A 15,571-nucleotide genomic window follows, 5' to 3' on the forward strand; every position below is an offset into this window, starting at 1 on the left:
TGCCAAACTCTACTCTCCAAGATAGACGTATGCCTACTCTCCTGTGCTGAAGTGCTTTGCTCCATACTGAAGGTAGTGACTGCATCCTGCAATGTGCCGCCATGCTCCGCACCAATGAGACAGATAGTGCTGGGAGTGGAATGTCAGTACCTTGGGAATTTTCCATGCCAGGAAGGACAAGGATTCCTTCACTGATAGAACTACCTCTTGTCTCAGGGTCAAAGAAAGGTTCACCGCAGAAGTCCTATTCTGACAGCACAGGCTTAATCAGCTCCATGGGAGTAAGAAGTAAACTTCTGGAGTGACAGATACTTCTTATGACGTCTTGAATCTAAAGATGCATTGCTCTGGGAGGTGGAGCAGGGTGGTGCCAATTGGTGCCTTCCTCAAAGCTTCATCTTCCAGGCACAGTACTGTGGGGATGGAGACATCAGAGTACTGGAACAGTCTTAAGCATCAAGCTGGCCCAGGAAGGAATAGCAGACAGAATGGGTGTCTGTGATGGATGTGCAACGCCTATAACTGCAGACTTTAAACTCACTGATTACTGTCTTTTTTTGCCATGAATTTCTCCATTTTCTACTTTTCTTTTTTTTTCTTGGAGGGGGGAGAAAGTAAAGTTCTGTTGAGCAGCTGCTGAAGCAGTGACAAGAATTCATAAGATGCAAACTTGAAGTAAAAAAAAAAAAAAGGCCCAAAAAAATACAAGGGCGAGAGAGAGACTGATAAACAAATCTGTGCAATAGCGTGGCCAAATAAAAATGAAGGCACATATGAGGCAGTGACCATGCGTGGGAACTTCCGTGCATGCTCTGAGTTCTGAGAGCCGAGTCTGAGTTGGTGCTCTCAGTTATGTCACCCATGCCTTATGGATGATTTATTTCTGCTTGTTGAAGGACAAAGAATAGATAAAGTGAGCAACCCCTTCTATAAATTGTTCAATCAAGAGGCAGAACACTGAGGGAGCCACCTTAGGGATCCATCAACCTCATATGTTGCTGGGAGCTGTCATGGTGATGATGACATAATATTTTTCTGTTTTCTTCATTGTGAATGGGGTGTCGGAAAGCTTTGAAGTTGTCAGTGGTACTGAAACTGCATTCCTTTCCAGTGGGTGTGGAAAAGGAATTTGGCATGGCCTTTGGTAATACTACAACCACTCACACACTCCAATCCGATTATTTGTGGAGTTTGGATAGCCTCATCCTTACTATCAGGCTTTTGGGTGCAGGTTAGCATAGATGTTGAATTATTGGAGACAGAGTAGGCGAGGGTTCTACTGGTAAAACCAGCCCCTGCTTAACTCTGTTAGTTTAGCAGTATATGTAGCTGTAGAATAAGGACTGAATAAGAAGAAAATGGTATGAAGCTAACAAATCTTTCTCAGTTAGTGCAATGTTGTTTCACAGGTTTATTCCTGGGAATATGAAACCGCACAATTTTTTTCACACTTGCTGGGTTTCCTGTCTCCACTAAGATTTTATAGGATTGATTTATTTTGTATAAACACACGGGGCTGGGCACTTCTGTTGGTTTTATGGTGAAAAGTCTCCAATTTCAATCTGACACATTTATTTTAAGCTGCAAATATATAAAAAAAGAAAAAATAAATTCATGTCAAAGTTAAGTGATATTTCTCTTCTTGGACTTCTGCTTGCTTGCTGTCCCTGACCAATAACTTGGCTGGGAAAGCAGCATAGGCCATAGGCAAGAAGGTGGGGTGTAAAGTGACAAGTTCTGGCCAGCAGGCTTAGTGGGGAAAGAAGCAAACCAACTTCAACAAAACAAGCAACAAACTCGCTCTCAGATATAATACAACCAGGGTTTATTGAAGATCTTATTTTTCCACACTGGCAAAAGTTCAGAGGGAGCTTCAGATTTTGTAAACAATAGAATTATTCTTTCCTCTCCTCTTCCCCTTTTTAAATTTACAAAGCAAAGAGGACAAGAAGACTGGATCTGTCACGCTCCCAGACGCCACACAAATGGGTCCAAAAACTATATACAAATTTGCAGCAGTCTCTGTATAGTTACTGTACACGTCAGGGAAGGAGCAGGTAATCCCTTCAACTCCTTTTCCCAAAAATATATATATATATATTTTTTTTTAAATCAAATAAAAAACCCAAAACCAAACTGTGCTCTTGAAGAGACTCAGACCTTCTAATGCAGGCATTGAGAGAGGTGGAAAGGGAGAACTAAGGAAATAAGAAGAAACAAAGGCAATAAACCCCAAACAAACCCAAAAACCACAAAATGACAAAAAGAGGACGACAGGTGAACAAGGCCCATTAGAAGTCAGAAACCAAGAAAAACAAACAAGTGAAAGAAAACAATGTAAGAGAGAGAGCTATCTGAAGAGACTTGTTCTGGGTTTCATACAGCACTGCTTATCATTCCAGGCACAAAACAGCACTCTAGGAATGAATGGAATAGTGGTGATTGGGCAGGGGTCTGAAAGCTAAGTGCATTTGAGATTTGGGGGGGAAACAAAAGAACAAGAAAATGGCAAGGGGAGAATAAATTAGTCTGATGTATACAGATACACTTCTCTAATTGTAAGTAGTGGGAGAACAATGCTAAAATAATTATTGATTCCCATTAGGTTATGGAGTCATGCTTAATTCTGAAAATAGCAAATACTACAACTAGACCCCAATTCCACTAAAAGGAACAAACCATTGCACAGCTGATAAAACAACCTCTTCCATATTTTAAGGATTGAGGTTTGCCATTGCAGTTTTCCTTATTTTCAAGCTTGAAATGTAATTTCCTAGCAGAACAGGAGTATGTAAATGGGAAATGATTGTGAGGGAAAAAGGGATAACTCAGTTTTGAGGAGTGGAGGCAGTGAGAGGCAACTGCACCAAAAGGAAAGTTATCATCTGCTTTGTGCAGCACTTTCTGAAAGGTTTCTGACGACCTTGGCCAGACATTCTCTTTCTCCAGAGCTGAGAAGGTTTTTCTTCTCATTCCATGCTCAAGAGTCTGTGGTACTGTGCAGTATTTTAGTCAGTGAAGCAATTGCAAGGCAGGCACAGTTTGGGATTTGGCCACTCAACATAAACCAAAATCAATTAAAGTAAAATACATGGTGCAAAAATAGTCTTTTTTTTTTTTTTTGAGACTCTGCAACAAGGGATCTGAGAATGCTGTGCATGTGCATTATGTGAGAGTGTTCTAGCCGAATGAAAGGGAATGATTACTCTTCCCCAATTTGCCTGGGACGGTTAGAATGTGCCTGGGATAAGATGTCCTTCTGACAACATCATGAAGAAAGGCATAAGGTTTCCTCTCTGAGAAGGATGTGCTGAAGAGAGAAGATGACTGAGGGAGTATGTAACTTTAATCCAAAAAATCCAGTCCCACCAATCCCAACCCCTGCAGCAACGGGATGCCAGTCACAAGGTTAGCTTATCAAATGCAGTTCCTGGAGGCAATCAAGTGTCTCTAACCCCTGTCACAGTCCTGCCTGGTCAATGTCCACGTGGCATTTGAGTCTGTATTGACATCTGTTAACCATATGCTCTTTGTGATTGCACTTGATGGATGCAAGAGAAGAGGTCAAGGTGTGTTGGAAGTGACAAGTAGAAGGCTCACTGTTTGCAGTTCTCAGTTGGCTTGCTATGTAACCCAGCAGATGTCACATCAGCAGAGCGAATGCTTATGGCTCACACAAAGCACCTTCTTGTTCTACAGGAATCCTGTTTTGCCCCAGCCCAGGAGATGCATAACATGCTCCCTTAATCTCATGCAGAGTCCTGGCCAGGGAAGGATTACCAAAGTGAGGAGGAAGTTAGCCTAGTGGCAGCTGGTTTGGTCACTTCCAGCACAGCACTGGAGAAGGGAGTTGCATCCGAAAAGTTGGGAGAATCCATGGTTAATAGACATGAGAAACGTTGGGAGGCTTTCCACATACTCAGTAATCATCCAATGTCTCAATTTCTCCCATGTTAAGACGCTCTGAGGAGGCATTCACTGAAAATCCTGGCAAATAAAAAGAAAATGTATGTTAGGTAAAGAATAATCTGAGACTTAAGTAAACTGAGAGGACAGCTTCCTAGTTGCCCTGTTGAGAACCAGGCTCAAGAATTGCTTCATTTGTCTTTCATCAGTGTTAGTTAATTTAACTTCATTTATCACCTTTCTTCAATACAATCAAGGCCATTTACAAACATAATCATGCCGATGCAATATTGGTGCGCGTAGAATGGGCGCTCATGATTGAACGCCTGCTCTCCTAACACACGCCGATCCACCTCTCCTGGGTGCCTGATTTAATATTTAAATGTGTGCCGTGGTAAAAAGGAGGTGCTGGGGTAAACTGTGCGTACCTAGTGCCTCCTCAACATCGGGCGCCCAGAAGTGGTGGCTGTCAGTGTGGGTTAGGAAAATGGTCGCTCAATTTTAGGAGGATCCATTTTCCTAACTGTGCACAGCCATGAGTTAGGAAAACGGACACTCATTAATTGAGCGTCTGTTTTCCTAACCTGACCGCCGGCGACATTTAAAAAACTTTTTTTCCCCCGTTCTCCTAAAGTTGACAAAAAAGCAGTATTTTCTGCTTTTCTGTTAACCTTAGGGGCTCCTCAAGAATCAATGCCTGCTCTGGGGCAGGCATGAATTTACATGTGATGAACGCTATTAGTTATGTGCTGGTTTGGATGTGCTAATCCCCTTATTGCATTAGGGGTTTTGGATGTGCGTCCAAGCCCGTATAAAGCCATGTGCTCAGCCGAGCGCATTATATTACATTGGTCTGTTAAAAAGTAAAAACAGGCAAAGTTAAAAGAAGATAATAACAGCATTTCAGTATAAATTACAACTATATAATATAAAATATCGTAAAACCAAACAGAATAAAATATAAAATATAGCAGTATTACAATTTCAAAGCCCTATTAAAAATGCATAAAAATACAAGACCCAAGTAAGAAGTAAAAATATGGATGAACATTGAAGTAATTTATCAAATGACGAAGGTCAGAGATCAAAGGCTTTTATAAAGAGAATTTTTGAGATTGTTACAAAATTTGGTAAAATCTCTCTCAAAGCATAGGGAAATGGGAAAGAATTCTATAAAACTGGGACTAAGTATGCAAAGAATAATTCTTTGGTTATTTCTGATGAATTTCTTTATTTGAAGGAATCAAATCTCAATGCTACAAAAACAGGCTCTCTGGATTTCTAGGAGCTCAAGTCCAGCTGGTTTGGATGGAATTAACATTAATGAAACTGTTCCTTTTTCCAAAAAGTTTCGGAATTTAGGCTTTATTTTTGATTCTGGATTTAAAGCTTGATTTGCAATTGCGTGCTACAGTGTCTTCTGGATATTTTAAATGAAAAATGTTGTGGCATCTTAAGTTTTTGATTGATAAAGCTGATTTCCGGACACTAATGCAGGTCTTTGTATTAAATACAATTAATTACTGGAACTGTTTCTATATCGGCTTCCCGAAATATCGGATTCAGGCTTTATTGCTGTTGTAGAATTCAGCCACCAACTTGGTCTTGGGTGCATCCTCCAGAGAGCATACGACTCCACTGTTAGTCCAGCTGCTCTGGCTACTTGTGAAGCAAGGCTGAAGTTTAAGGTTCTTACTATTGTCTACAACTGTTTTTGAACTTCTGCCCCAGATTTAATATATTTATTTTCTGCACATATTCCAGGTAGGACATTATGCTCTTCTACTAGCAATTTACTGGAAGTACCAACCCTCAATAATGTTTGTACCCAAGAAGTTAGAAACGAGCCCTCTCAGTTATAGGACCCTTTTGAGGTTAGATCTATTCATGATATGAAACTATTTAGGAAACAGCTTAAAGCTTTTTTTATTTGAGGAAGCTTTTAAATAGGACTGATTTTGATTTTAGAAATGTGTGGATTTTAAATTTTATTTTGTAATTTAAGTTATATTTTTAATGAAATGTTTATGTTGATTGGAACTCACCTAGCATACTTGTGGTAATTTAGGCAAGTCAAATATTTTAATAAATAAATAAAATCCTTAATAGCTTCTGATGAGTAGAATGAAGAGCACATGTTGGACAATAGGGGAATAAAGGTTAGATAAATAAGGAACTTTAAATGTAAGACAATGTAAATAAAAACATTAAATGTAACACTCAATTTTTGAATCCAGAGGGAAATAGGTAGCCAGTGGAGCTCTTTTAATAGAGGGTGGCCTGGTCATATCGTTCCCCCCCCCCCCCCCCCCCCCCCCAAAATCAGCTTCACAGCTAAATTATGGACTACCTGAAACAGACAAATCAGGTGCAAAGATAAATCATAGTAAAGAGGGTTACAACAATCCAAGTGATTTAAAATGAAAAATTACTACTTACCTGATAATTTTCTTTTCTTTAGGATAGTCAGACAAATCCAGAACAAGTGGGTTATGGACCTCTATCAGCAGATGGAGAGGGTGCCAAGCTGACATCATCGTATATATATTCTTGCAGTGACATCAGCCTGCCAGTATTCTCTTCAAAAGCCAACTGTGGACAGACTAGCAAAAACTTGATCAATAACAGAGAACCATTTCAGTCCTCAGTCAACAGGAAACACTGAGCTCAGACAAAGAACATATTAACTTTAGTCTAGGGACTGGTCTAACACTTACCAGTAACCCCTTGAACATATAGCCACACAGGAGGACCATAGCACAATCATTCGGCAGTCAAGGGCGGGAAGCTGGATTCATCTGACTATCCTAAAGAAAAGGAAATTATCAGGTAAGTAGTAATTTCTCATTTCTTAGCATCTAGTCAGATGAATCCAGAACCAGTGGGATATACCCAAGCTACTCCCGGACAGGGCAGGAAGCTGCCTGAGATCCAGACAAAACCGCAAGTGCAAAGTTTGCGTCCTCTTGGGCCTGCACATCCAGATGATAATACCTGGAAAACGTGTGTAAGGAAGATCACGTCGCAGCTTGGCAAATGTCGCCGGGAGACAACAAAACTAACCTCAGCCCATGAACTGCCTGAGAGCTAGTGGAATGAGCCCTAACCTGACTAGGCAATGGCATAACCACCCCTTTAATCCAGCGAGCTATTGTAGCCCGTGAAACCAGCTTGCCCTGTTTACTACCACCATGGAGGACAAACAGGTGATCTGTCGTCCCGAAAGGTTTAGAAACCTCCAGATAACTCGAGATTTGTGTCTCAACATTCAAGGTTTGCAACAGGCGATATTCCTCCGCATCTCTTTCCCTATCCAGAGATGGCAGGGAAAGAGAGTGATTTAAGTGAAAATCTGAAAACACTTTTGGCAAAAGGGAAGGAACAGTACGCAGCTATATCGCCCCTGGAGTCACTCGGAGGAACGGCTTCCGGCAAGACAAAGCCTGCAACTTGGAAATTTGACGTGCAGAACAAAGCACCACAAGAAACACAGTTTTCAAGATCAGTAACCGCAAGGAAAGGTTATACATCAGTTTAAACGAAGGGCCTACTAAGAAATCCAAAACCAGATTAGGACTCCGCAAGGGCACAGGTATCCACAAGGGAGGACGAAGATGCTTCACTCCTTTCAAGAAATGGGCCACATCTGGGTGAGCTGATAAGGGACCACTATTCACCTGACCCCTGAAACAGGCAAACGCCGCTATTTGTACATTTAATTAAGGGCCAACCCTTTATTCAATCCATCCTGCAAAAATTCCAAAATGAGTGAGATCTTAACCGAACAAGGAAGAACACCTCGATCTTCACACCAAATCTCAAACATTCGCCAAATCCACACATAGGCCAAGGAAGTGGAGACCCTTCTCGCTCGAAGCAAGGTGGCAAACACCACAGTAAAATATCCATGCTTCAACAAGTGAGCCCTCTCAAGGGCCATAATGTAAGACAAAATCGAATCGGATCTTCATGAAGAACAGGACCCTACCACAACAGATTCCTGTGTGCTGAAAATCAGAGGGGGGAGTCTGCCAGGAGCCTTTACAGATCTGCATACCATGGTCTCCTGGGCTAATCTGGTGCCTCCAGAAGCCCCAGCCCTAGACTCTCCGAACCATTCTGCCGAACATGGGCCATGGGGGAAAGGCATACAGCAGCTTGTCCTCCGGCCAATCTTGCATGAAAGCATCGATACCCAAGGACTTCGGATCTCTCCTGTGACTGAAGAATCGAGGAACCTTCACACTATGAGAAGTCGCCAGCCATTCTAGAACCGGAAGGTCCCAATGATCCACTATCAGCTGCGGCCATCCACTATCACCTGTGGCCGTCCTGAGGAACATTGCGAAACTTTTGAATATGAGCTTCCGGCAGGAAAACCCTGCTCTGCTTTGTGTCAAACCGAACACCGAGATACTCTAGTGACTGAGATGGCTGAAGACTGCTCTTGGCTAGGATCACCACACAAACAAGCTCCTGCAACAGGGAAATCACCTTGTATATCACCAGGTGGTTGTCTTCTAGAGACCTGGCTCGAATCAACCAGTCGTCCAAATACGGGTGTACCAGGACCCCATCCTCTCTCAACTCTGCTGCTGCCACCGCCACCGCCACCACAACCTTGGAAAAGGTTCTGGGTTCAGTGGTCAGACCAAAAGGCAACGCTTGAAACTGATGAATGCGTCCCAAAACCATGAATCACAGAAAACGTTTGTGCTCTAATTGGATGGGAATACGCATGTAATCCTCGGACATGTCCAAGGAGGTCAAAAACTTCCCCAACTGTACGGCCACTATCACTGAGTGCAATGTTTCCATGTGAAAATCAGTCACTTGCTATTGACTGTTGACCCCTTTGAGGTCCAGGATGGGACGAAAGGAGACCTCCTTCTTGGGCACAATGAAATAAATAGAATATCGACCTGTATTTTCTTGAGACGTAGGCACTGGAACCACAGCCCTCAGACTGAGGAGCCTTGACAATGTACACGCCCACTGACTGCTTCTTCTGCGGGGAGTGGCAGGGAGACATCATGAACAAGTCTCGAGGAATATTGTGAAACTCCAGCACATATCCTTCTCATATCATCTCCACGACCCACTGGTCCAATGTGATTTCGACCTACCTCTGATAAAAGAGAGGAGCCCCCTATCTCCTGTTCCTGGGGATGGGTCAGCAAACCTTCACTGGGAAACTCGGGAGGCTCCACTACCTGTGCCCGTGCCTCGTCTGGGATGAAAGGACTGAGACCTACCGAATGATCGAGTTCTCTGAAAGGTTGCTCCTCTGAAGGGACGAAAACCCTTGAATTCCCTGGCATGACCTCTGATGCCAAAGAAGCGTGGCGTCTACGTCTTATCCTCCGGCAACAGAGGAACTGGGGATTCACCCCACTTACTGGCCAGTTTCTCCAACTTGCTACCAAACAAGAGCGAGCCTTTAAAGGGCAACTTCGTAAGGTTAACCTTGGAAGTCGCAAAAGCCGACCAATTTCTCAGCCATAACTTGACGACTGGCTGCTATTACCAAAGCCACCTCTCTGGCTGAGGTGCGGACCAAATCACAGCCCGCATCTGCCAAAAAGGCAGTTGCTGGCTCCATATCTGCCCTGCATGCCCAAGCAGACGTCTGACTAAGCACCCAAAAATCAGGTGCACAACCTACATAGCCAGACGCACTGGCATGCACTGACAAACCTGAAGAGGGCAGCTTAATACGCTGGAAAAGGCGTGCGAAAATGCTGCTGTGGTCCACAATGCAGTGCACAGAAAAAAGCTTAACAGTGGGGCCTAGCCCACATGGGCTGCTCAACCCACCAGGCTGCCCACATCCTTTAACTTCCCTCGAGGGTGGGAATGAATGTTGGAATGGCATACCGAGCACGGAGACCGGAGGAAGGGGAAGGCGTTACAAACAACCCTTCTAATCTGTTTTTTTCTTTTTTAAACCTTACCTGTGCTCAGCCCTTCCAGGTTGAGTACAGAGATGGTCTCTGGCTGCCAGGGGGAGAGGGCTTATATTGTTACCGCTGCGCTTGGCTTCCTGTACCTGCTGCCTTTCTACCGTTTAAACAGCTAAGTTCATGCCAGCTGAGAAAAACAGCTACCGGACCAAGGCACTCATCTGAGGGACCACAGAAATCATCTCAGGAATTCTCAGCTGGGGGAGGGACCCATTTGGTATCATCGCAGGAGGGTGGGGCTAATTACATTTCCTTTTATTTCTCCTTCTAAAACTTGAAGCAATCCCCATAGGGAGATACATGTCCACCATCTGCTGAAGATGGAAAATACTGGCATGTACCCAGGATGACGTCAGCTTTGAAATCTGACTCCGTCTCCCATCTGCTAGCAGAAGAGCACAATACCCATTGGTCCTGAGTCCATCTGGCTACACGCTAGGAAATACTGGCAGGCTGATGTCACTGCAGGAGTATATATACGGTCATGTCAGCTTTGCTCCGTCTCCATCTGTTGGTAGAGGTGCATAACACACTGGTTCTGGATTCATATGTTAACATTTTCAGGTCACTATCATCTAAAAAGTAATGCAGATGGTGTATAAAACATAGATAAAAAAAAGAATGCTGAATTATACTGAAGACTTGTGATGAAAACTGAAGCTGAGAATCTACTTTAACCCCTAAGGTGGTGACCACTTGCTTCAACGTAATTGGGAGTCCTGACAACAAAGAAGCTGGTAAAGTATAACTTGCTGGTTTCCTTTCTAGCCACATAGTCTCAGATTTACTAGGACTGGCCTTCAGTTTATGGGTATGAAGCCACTTGGCTACTTCTGGTAGGCAGGTATTAAAGTCTGCTAATGGATCTACAGTATGTTCATCTGGTAAGAAAATTGAAATGATTAGATTCATCCATTCCTTCTGTCAAATGTAAACAGGATAAAACAGTGCTTGTAAAAGTGATCTACCTAAATACTGACCATGTTTCAAACAGAATACTGAATCTTCCCTTCTCCTGTTAATCATATTAGTACAAAATTGTATTACTTAATTCAGAAGGAAGTTAAAAGAAAAAAACATCTACTCTTCTTTTTTTGTGTTTTATATTTAGTTTGAAGAGCTAATAGTATTTAAATGTTTTAGAAAGCTCCTCCTACTTAAGGTTCATAAGGTGGGAAATGCCAAGTAAATTACTGTACAAGAATCATGTGCATAAATGTTAAAGCATGAATAACTAAAGACTGGACTCAGGAAAGAAGTGAATAACGTGGCCATATCTTTTTCTCCCCAAAAAACTATAAAGAAGAAATGATGTACTATAGGTAAAAAGAAAGAAAGAAAGAAAGACGGCCATAAATAGCCAAGATTAGAAATCCTGCTAATAATATTGCTTTAAGCGCCAGAGCCTGTAGTTATCTTTTATGGATTAGTACCGGGTGATGTGGTCAGCAGGACACAGTTCTCTGCTTGACTTCTCATGAGGTTTGTAGACCCATAAGAATAGTGAAGGAAAGTAGACTGGAATTCTCCAGACAGTATTAGACAGATGCATTCACCTGAGCACAAACACTTTAGGAGGGAACAGAATATTGCCACTACAAATCTATTGGCAGTATAAAACTTAGATATATTACATATAAGTCACTGATGAAAAATACAAGGTACCGGGAACCGTTTTGGTGGTTCCACCGATTTTAGTAGGACTGTCATTGGCGTCCATAGCTACTGGCTACATTTTGGTTAATGATACTTTATATGTAAAAGGCATCAAGGGCACTTTTTGAGGCACACAGAACTAACTGATCTTTTACAGGAATCTATGACCCCAGGAGATTGTCAGACTTTCTATTTTCAAAGGATTTGGAAAAGTTAGGATGTCAAAACAAAATTGAGAGCGTGTTCAAGAATTCTCTGGATGCAGTACTCTGACAAGTGAGTTGAACTCCTACCAACGAAATAGGTTACTGAAAGTAAAAAGAAATCAGGATTCCTGAACCTTTTGCATTCAAAAAGTAATCAAAATAAAGACAGGCATATCTGGTCTTTAGTTTTTCTCAAATTATGTCTCAAATGGGAAAACATTACCCCACAAAACATTATAGCCAATTCAATGATATAGGAAAATTGGTCCTTACCTGCTAATTTTCGTTCCAGTAGTACCACGGATCAGTCCAGACTCCTGGGTTTTGCCTCCCCTCCAGCAGATGGAGAGAGAGAAGTTTGAATGGACCCTGCCCTATACCCTGAGGTGCCACCTAGAGTCTTGTCAGTATTACATGTACCCAAGCAGAAAGGTTAAACCATAACTTTCACTATAATAACTTCCCCCGAAGAGCAGAGGGAATGAAACCTGTAACGTTACTAAAGAAAACCTGCCCATACTCACACCCTGTAAGGTGTACATGTAAGAACATGTTATAAATCTGCAGAATATAAAAGAACTAACAACCGAGTGGACTCTCCGTTTTCCCCAACTCTGAAATTGGCGGGACTCTGGACTGATCCGTGGTACTATAGGAACGAAAATTAGCAGGTAAGGACCAATTTTCCTTTCCCTGTATGTACCCAGATCAGTCCAGACTCCCGGGATGTACCAAAGCTTCCCTACCCGGGGTGGGACTGAGAGAGTCCCGCTCGGAGCACACTAGCCCCAAAGCAACTGGGCTCTGGTGCCCAGATATCCAGGCAATAGTGTCTGGCAAAAGTGTGTGTAGATTTCCAAGTAGCCGCCTGACAAATTTCCTGCAGCGACACCTGTTAACATTCTGCCCATGAGGCTGTTTGTGACCGAGAAGAATGAGCTCGAAGACCAATCGGGATTGGATGGCCCTGAACTACATATGCCTAGATAATAGCTTCCTTTAGCCAACGCGTAATAGTGGCCCTTGAAGCTTTTTGATCCTTCCTGGGGCCACTCCACAGGACGAAAAGGTGGTCCGAGAGACGGAAACTATTCGTAACTTCCAAGTAACGCAACAGTGCTCGTTTCACATCCAATGTCTGCAGATCCCTAGACTCAGTAGTAGAAGAATCCAGGTCTGCAAAGGCGAGAGCTCCACCGACTGATTCAAATGAAAAGAGGACACCACTTTCGGGAGAAAGGAGGGAACCGGCCGCAAGGAGACTCCTGCCTCTGTAATCCTTAGGAAGGGCTCACTGCAAGATAAGGACTGAAGCTCCGATACACGCCTTGCTGAGGAGATAGCCATTAAGAAGACCACTTTCAAGGTCAGATCCTTCAGAGTCGTTCGCTTCAATGGCTTGCAAGGAGCATTACAAACGGCATGGAGGACCAGGTGTTCCAGACCGGTGACACAGATGTTTGGCCCCACGCAAAAACGAGCTACATCTGGATGGGATGCTAGGGCAACGCTGTGCACCTTATCCCGAAAACAACCAAGGGCCACCACCTGGACTCTTAGGGAATTAAAAGCCAACCCTTTAACTAGCCCTGCCTGTAAAAAGGCCAAAACATCTGCAACCAAAGCCCTGGATGGTTCCACCTCATGGTCCAGACAGGTCTCAAAAACACTCTAAACTCTGACGTACGCCATTGGAAGTAGAAGGTTTGAGAGATTGTAAGAGCATGGCAATCACTACATCCGAGTAACCCTTACTCCTTAATCTCCGCCTTTCAAAAGCCATGCCACTAGACAGAAGTGATCTGCTTCTTGTAAATAAATGGGACCTTGGTGCAGAAGGTTCGGAGACGGATGAAACCTCAGAGGTCCTTCTACTGCTAAATTCACGAGGTCCGCAAACCATGGGCAACACGGCCACTCTGGCGCCACTAGCACTACTTCGCCCGGATGAGTTTCGATGCGACGCAGCACCTTGCCAACCAACGGCCAAGGCGGAAACACATACAGCAGAATGTCCTTCGGCCAGGGAAGGACCAGGGCATTTATGCCCTCCGCTCCTGGCATCAACTGAAGAATCAGGGGGCCTCGGCATTGCGAAATGTCGCCATCAGGTCCATGGAGAGCGTGGTTCAGTGGGTGCATAGGAGACAAAAGGCCTCTTCGGAGAGTTCCCACTCCCCTGGGTCCAGCTGGTGGTGGCTGAGGTAATCGGCTTGCACATTGTCCATTCCGGCTATGTGAGAGGCTGCTATCTTGTACAGGTGTTGTTCCACTCAGCTGATCAATTGATGTAGGCCACCGTTGTCGCATTGTTGGAGAGAACTCTTACTGAAGTCCTCTTTACAAAGGGAAAGAGGACTTGCAGAGCTAGCCGAACCGCTCTGGTCTCCAACCGATTGATTGACCAAGAGAACTCCGTTCTTGACCATTGGCCTTTCACCACTGTTCCCTGTCAAACCGCTCCCCAACCAGAGAGACTCGCATCTGTGGTCACCACTGTCCAAGAGGGTTTCTCCAAGTCCACTCCCCGATGCAGGTTGCCCGGGAGGAGCCACCATACAAGACTGGAACACGCCGAGTCCGTAAGGGGTAGAAGAAGGTGAAACTGTTCTGAGAGCGGATTCCAACGGGAGAGTAATGAGGACTGCAGAAGTCTCATATTCGCAAAGGCCCATGGGTCTAGGTCGAGAGTGTAAGCCATCGAACCAAGAACCTGTAAATAATGCCAGACTCTGAGATGAGGCATGGATCGCAAGGCCTCCACCTGAGTCTGCACCTTGGTAATTTGCTCCTCGGTAAGGAAAACCTTGCCCAAGATGGTATCGAACCAAGCACCCAAAAACTCCAAAGACTGGGAGGGATCTAGATGACTTGACTGGATTGACAACCTAGCCCAGCGAGCTCAACAGCTGTAGGACCTGGTGTACCGCCTTCTGGCAATGGTCCTTTGATTTCATTCGAATCAGCCAATCGTCCAAATAAGGATGTACCAGAACACCCTCTCTCTGGAGAGCCGTTGCCACTACCATCATTACTTTGGGTGAATACCCTGGGCGCTGTTGCCAGCCCGAAGGGTAGAGCACAAAATTGGAAGTAATGCCAGAGGATTGCGAACCGCAGATACTTTTGATGATCTGGGCAGATGGCTATGTGTAGATATGCCTCGGTAAGGTCTAGGGATGCCAAGAACGCTCCTCTGTGAATGGACACTATCACAGACTGAAGAGTTTCCATGTGAAATCGAGGCACCCTTAGAACCAGATTGACTCTCTAAGTCGAGGATGGGACGAAAGGTGCCTTCCTTTTTGGGTACTACGAAGTAAATGGAGTAGCTACCCCGCCTCAGCTCTCCCGCGGGGACTGGAACTACAGCGCCCAAGTCCTGCAGTCGTCTTAGGGTGTCACACACAGCCAGACGCTTTTGTTCGTAAGAGCACGGAGAAACCAGAAATCGCTCCTGGAGTGATCGAGCAAAATCTAAAGCATAGCCTTGTTCTATTATATTGAGGACCCACTGGTCTGAGGTCAAAGTGGTCCACTCCTCTAGGAAAAGGGACAACCTGCCCCCTTATCTTTGGTGTGGAGGAGTGAACCGGCATCGCTTCATTGGTCGGACTTGAGTCCCCCATGCGCCTGTGGGGCTCCATCTCTACAGGACGTTAGCCTCGAAAGAACTGATTCCAGGAATGTTGCCAGCTAGGACCCTGTCGGGACGAAGATCTAGTGGATAGAAAACAGCAATTCCCCTGGAATCTCGATCGCTGGGGAAAGGATCCCCTCATCCTGGGTTTATCCTCTGGTAACTTATGGACCTTGTTTTCTCCCAGAGACTTAATCATG

The 15,571-nt window shown here is 44.3% G+C and overlaps 1 protein-coding gene across 6 annotated transcripts in view; it reads right to left on the reverse strand.

The window, feature by feature from the left end:
- Nucleotides 1-1,803: 1,803 nt before the first annotated feature.
- GIGYF2 (GRB10 interacting GYF protein 2) overlaps nt 1,804-15,571 on the reverse strand; it is a 444,297-nt gene continuing 430,529 nt past the window's right edge. For all 6 annotated transcript variants that reach the window (XM_029616693.1, XM_029616694.1, XM_029616691.1 and 3 more), the window contains one exon: nt 1,804-3,987. In XM_029616693.1, coding sequence (XP_029472553.1) covers nt 3,920-3,987 — 68 coding nt within the window. In that variant the 3' untranslated portion in view covers nt 1,804-3,919. The remainder of the gene's footprint in view (nt 3,988-15,571) is intronic.

This window comes from Rhinatrema bivittatum, chromosome 9, assembly GCF_901001135.1.
Source record: "Rhinatrema bivittatum chromosome 9, aRhiBiv1.1, whole genome shotgun sequence".
Taxonomy (NCBI): domain Eukaryota; kingdom Metazoa; phylum Chordata; class Amphibia; order Gymnophiona; family Rhinatrematidae; genus Rhinatrema; species Rhinatrema bivittatum.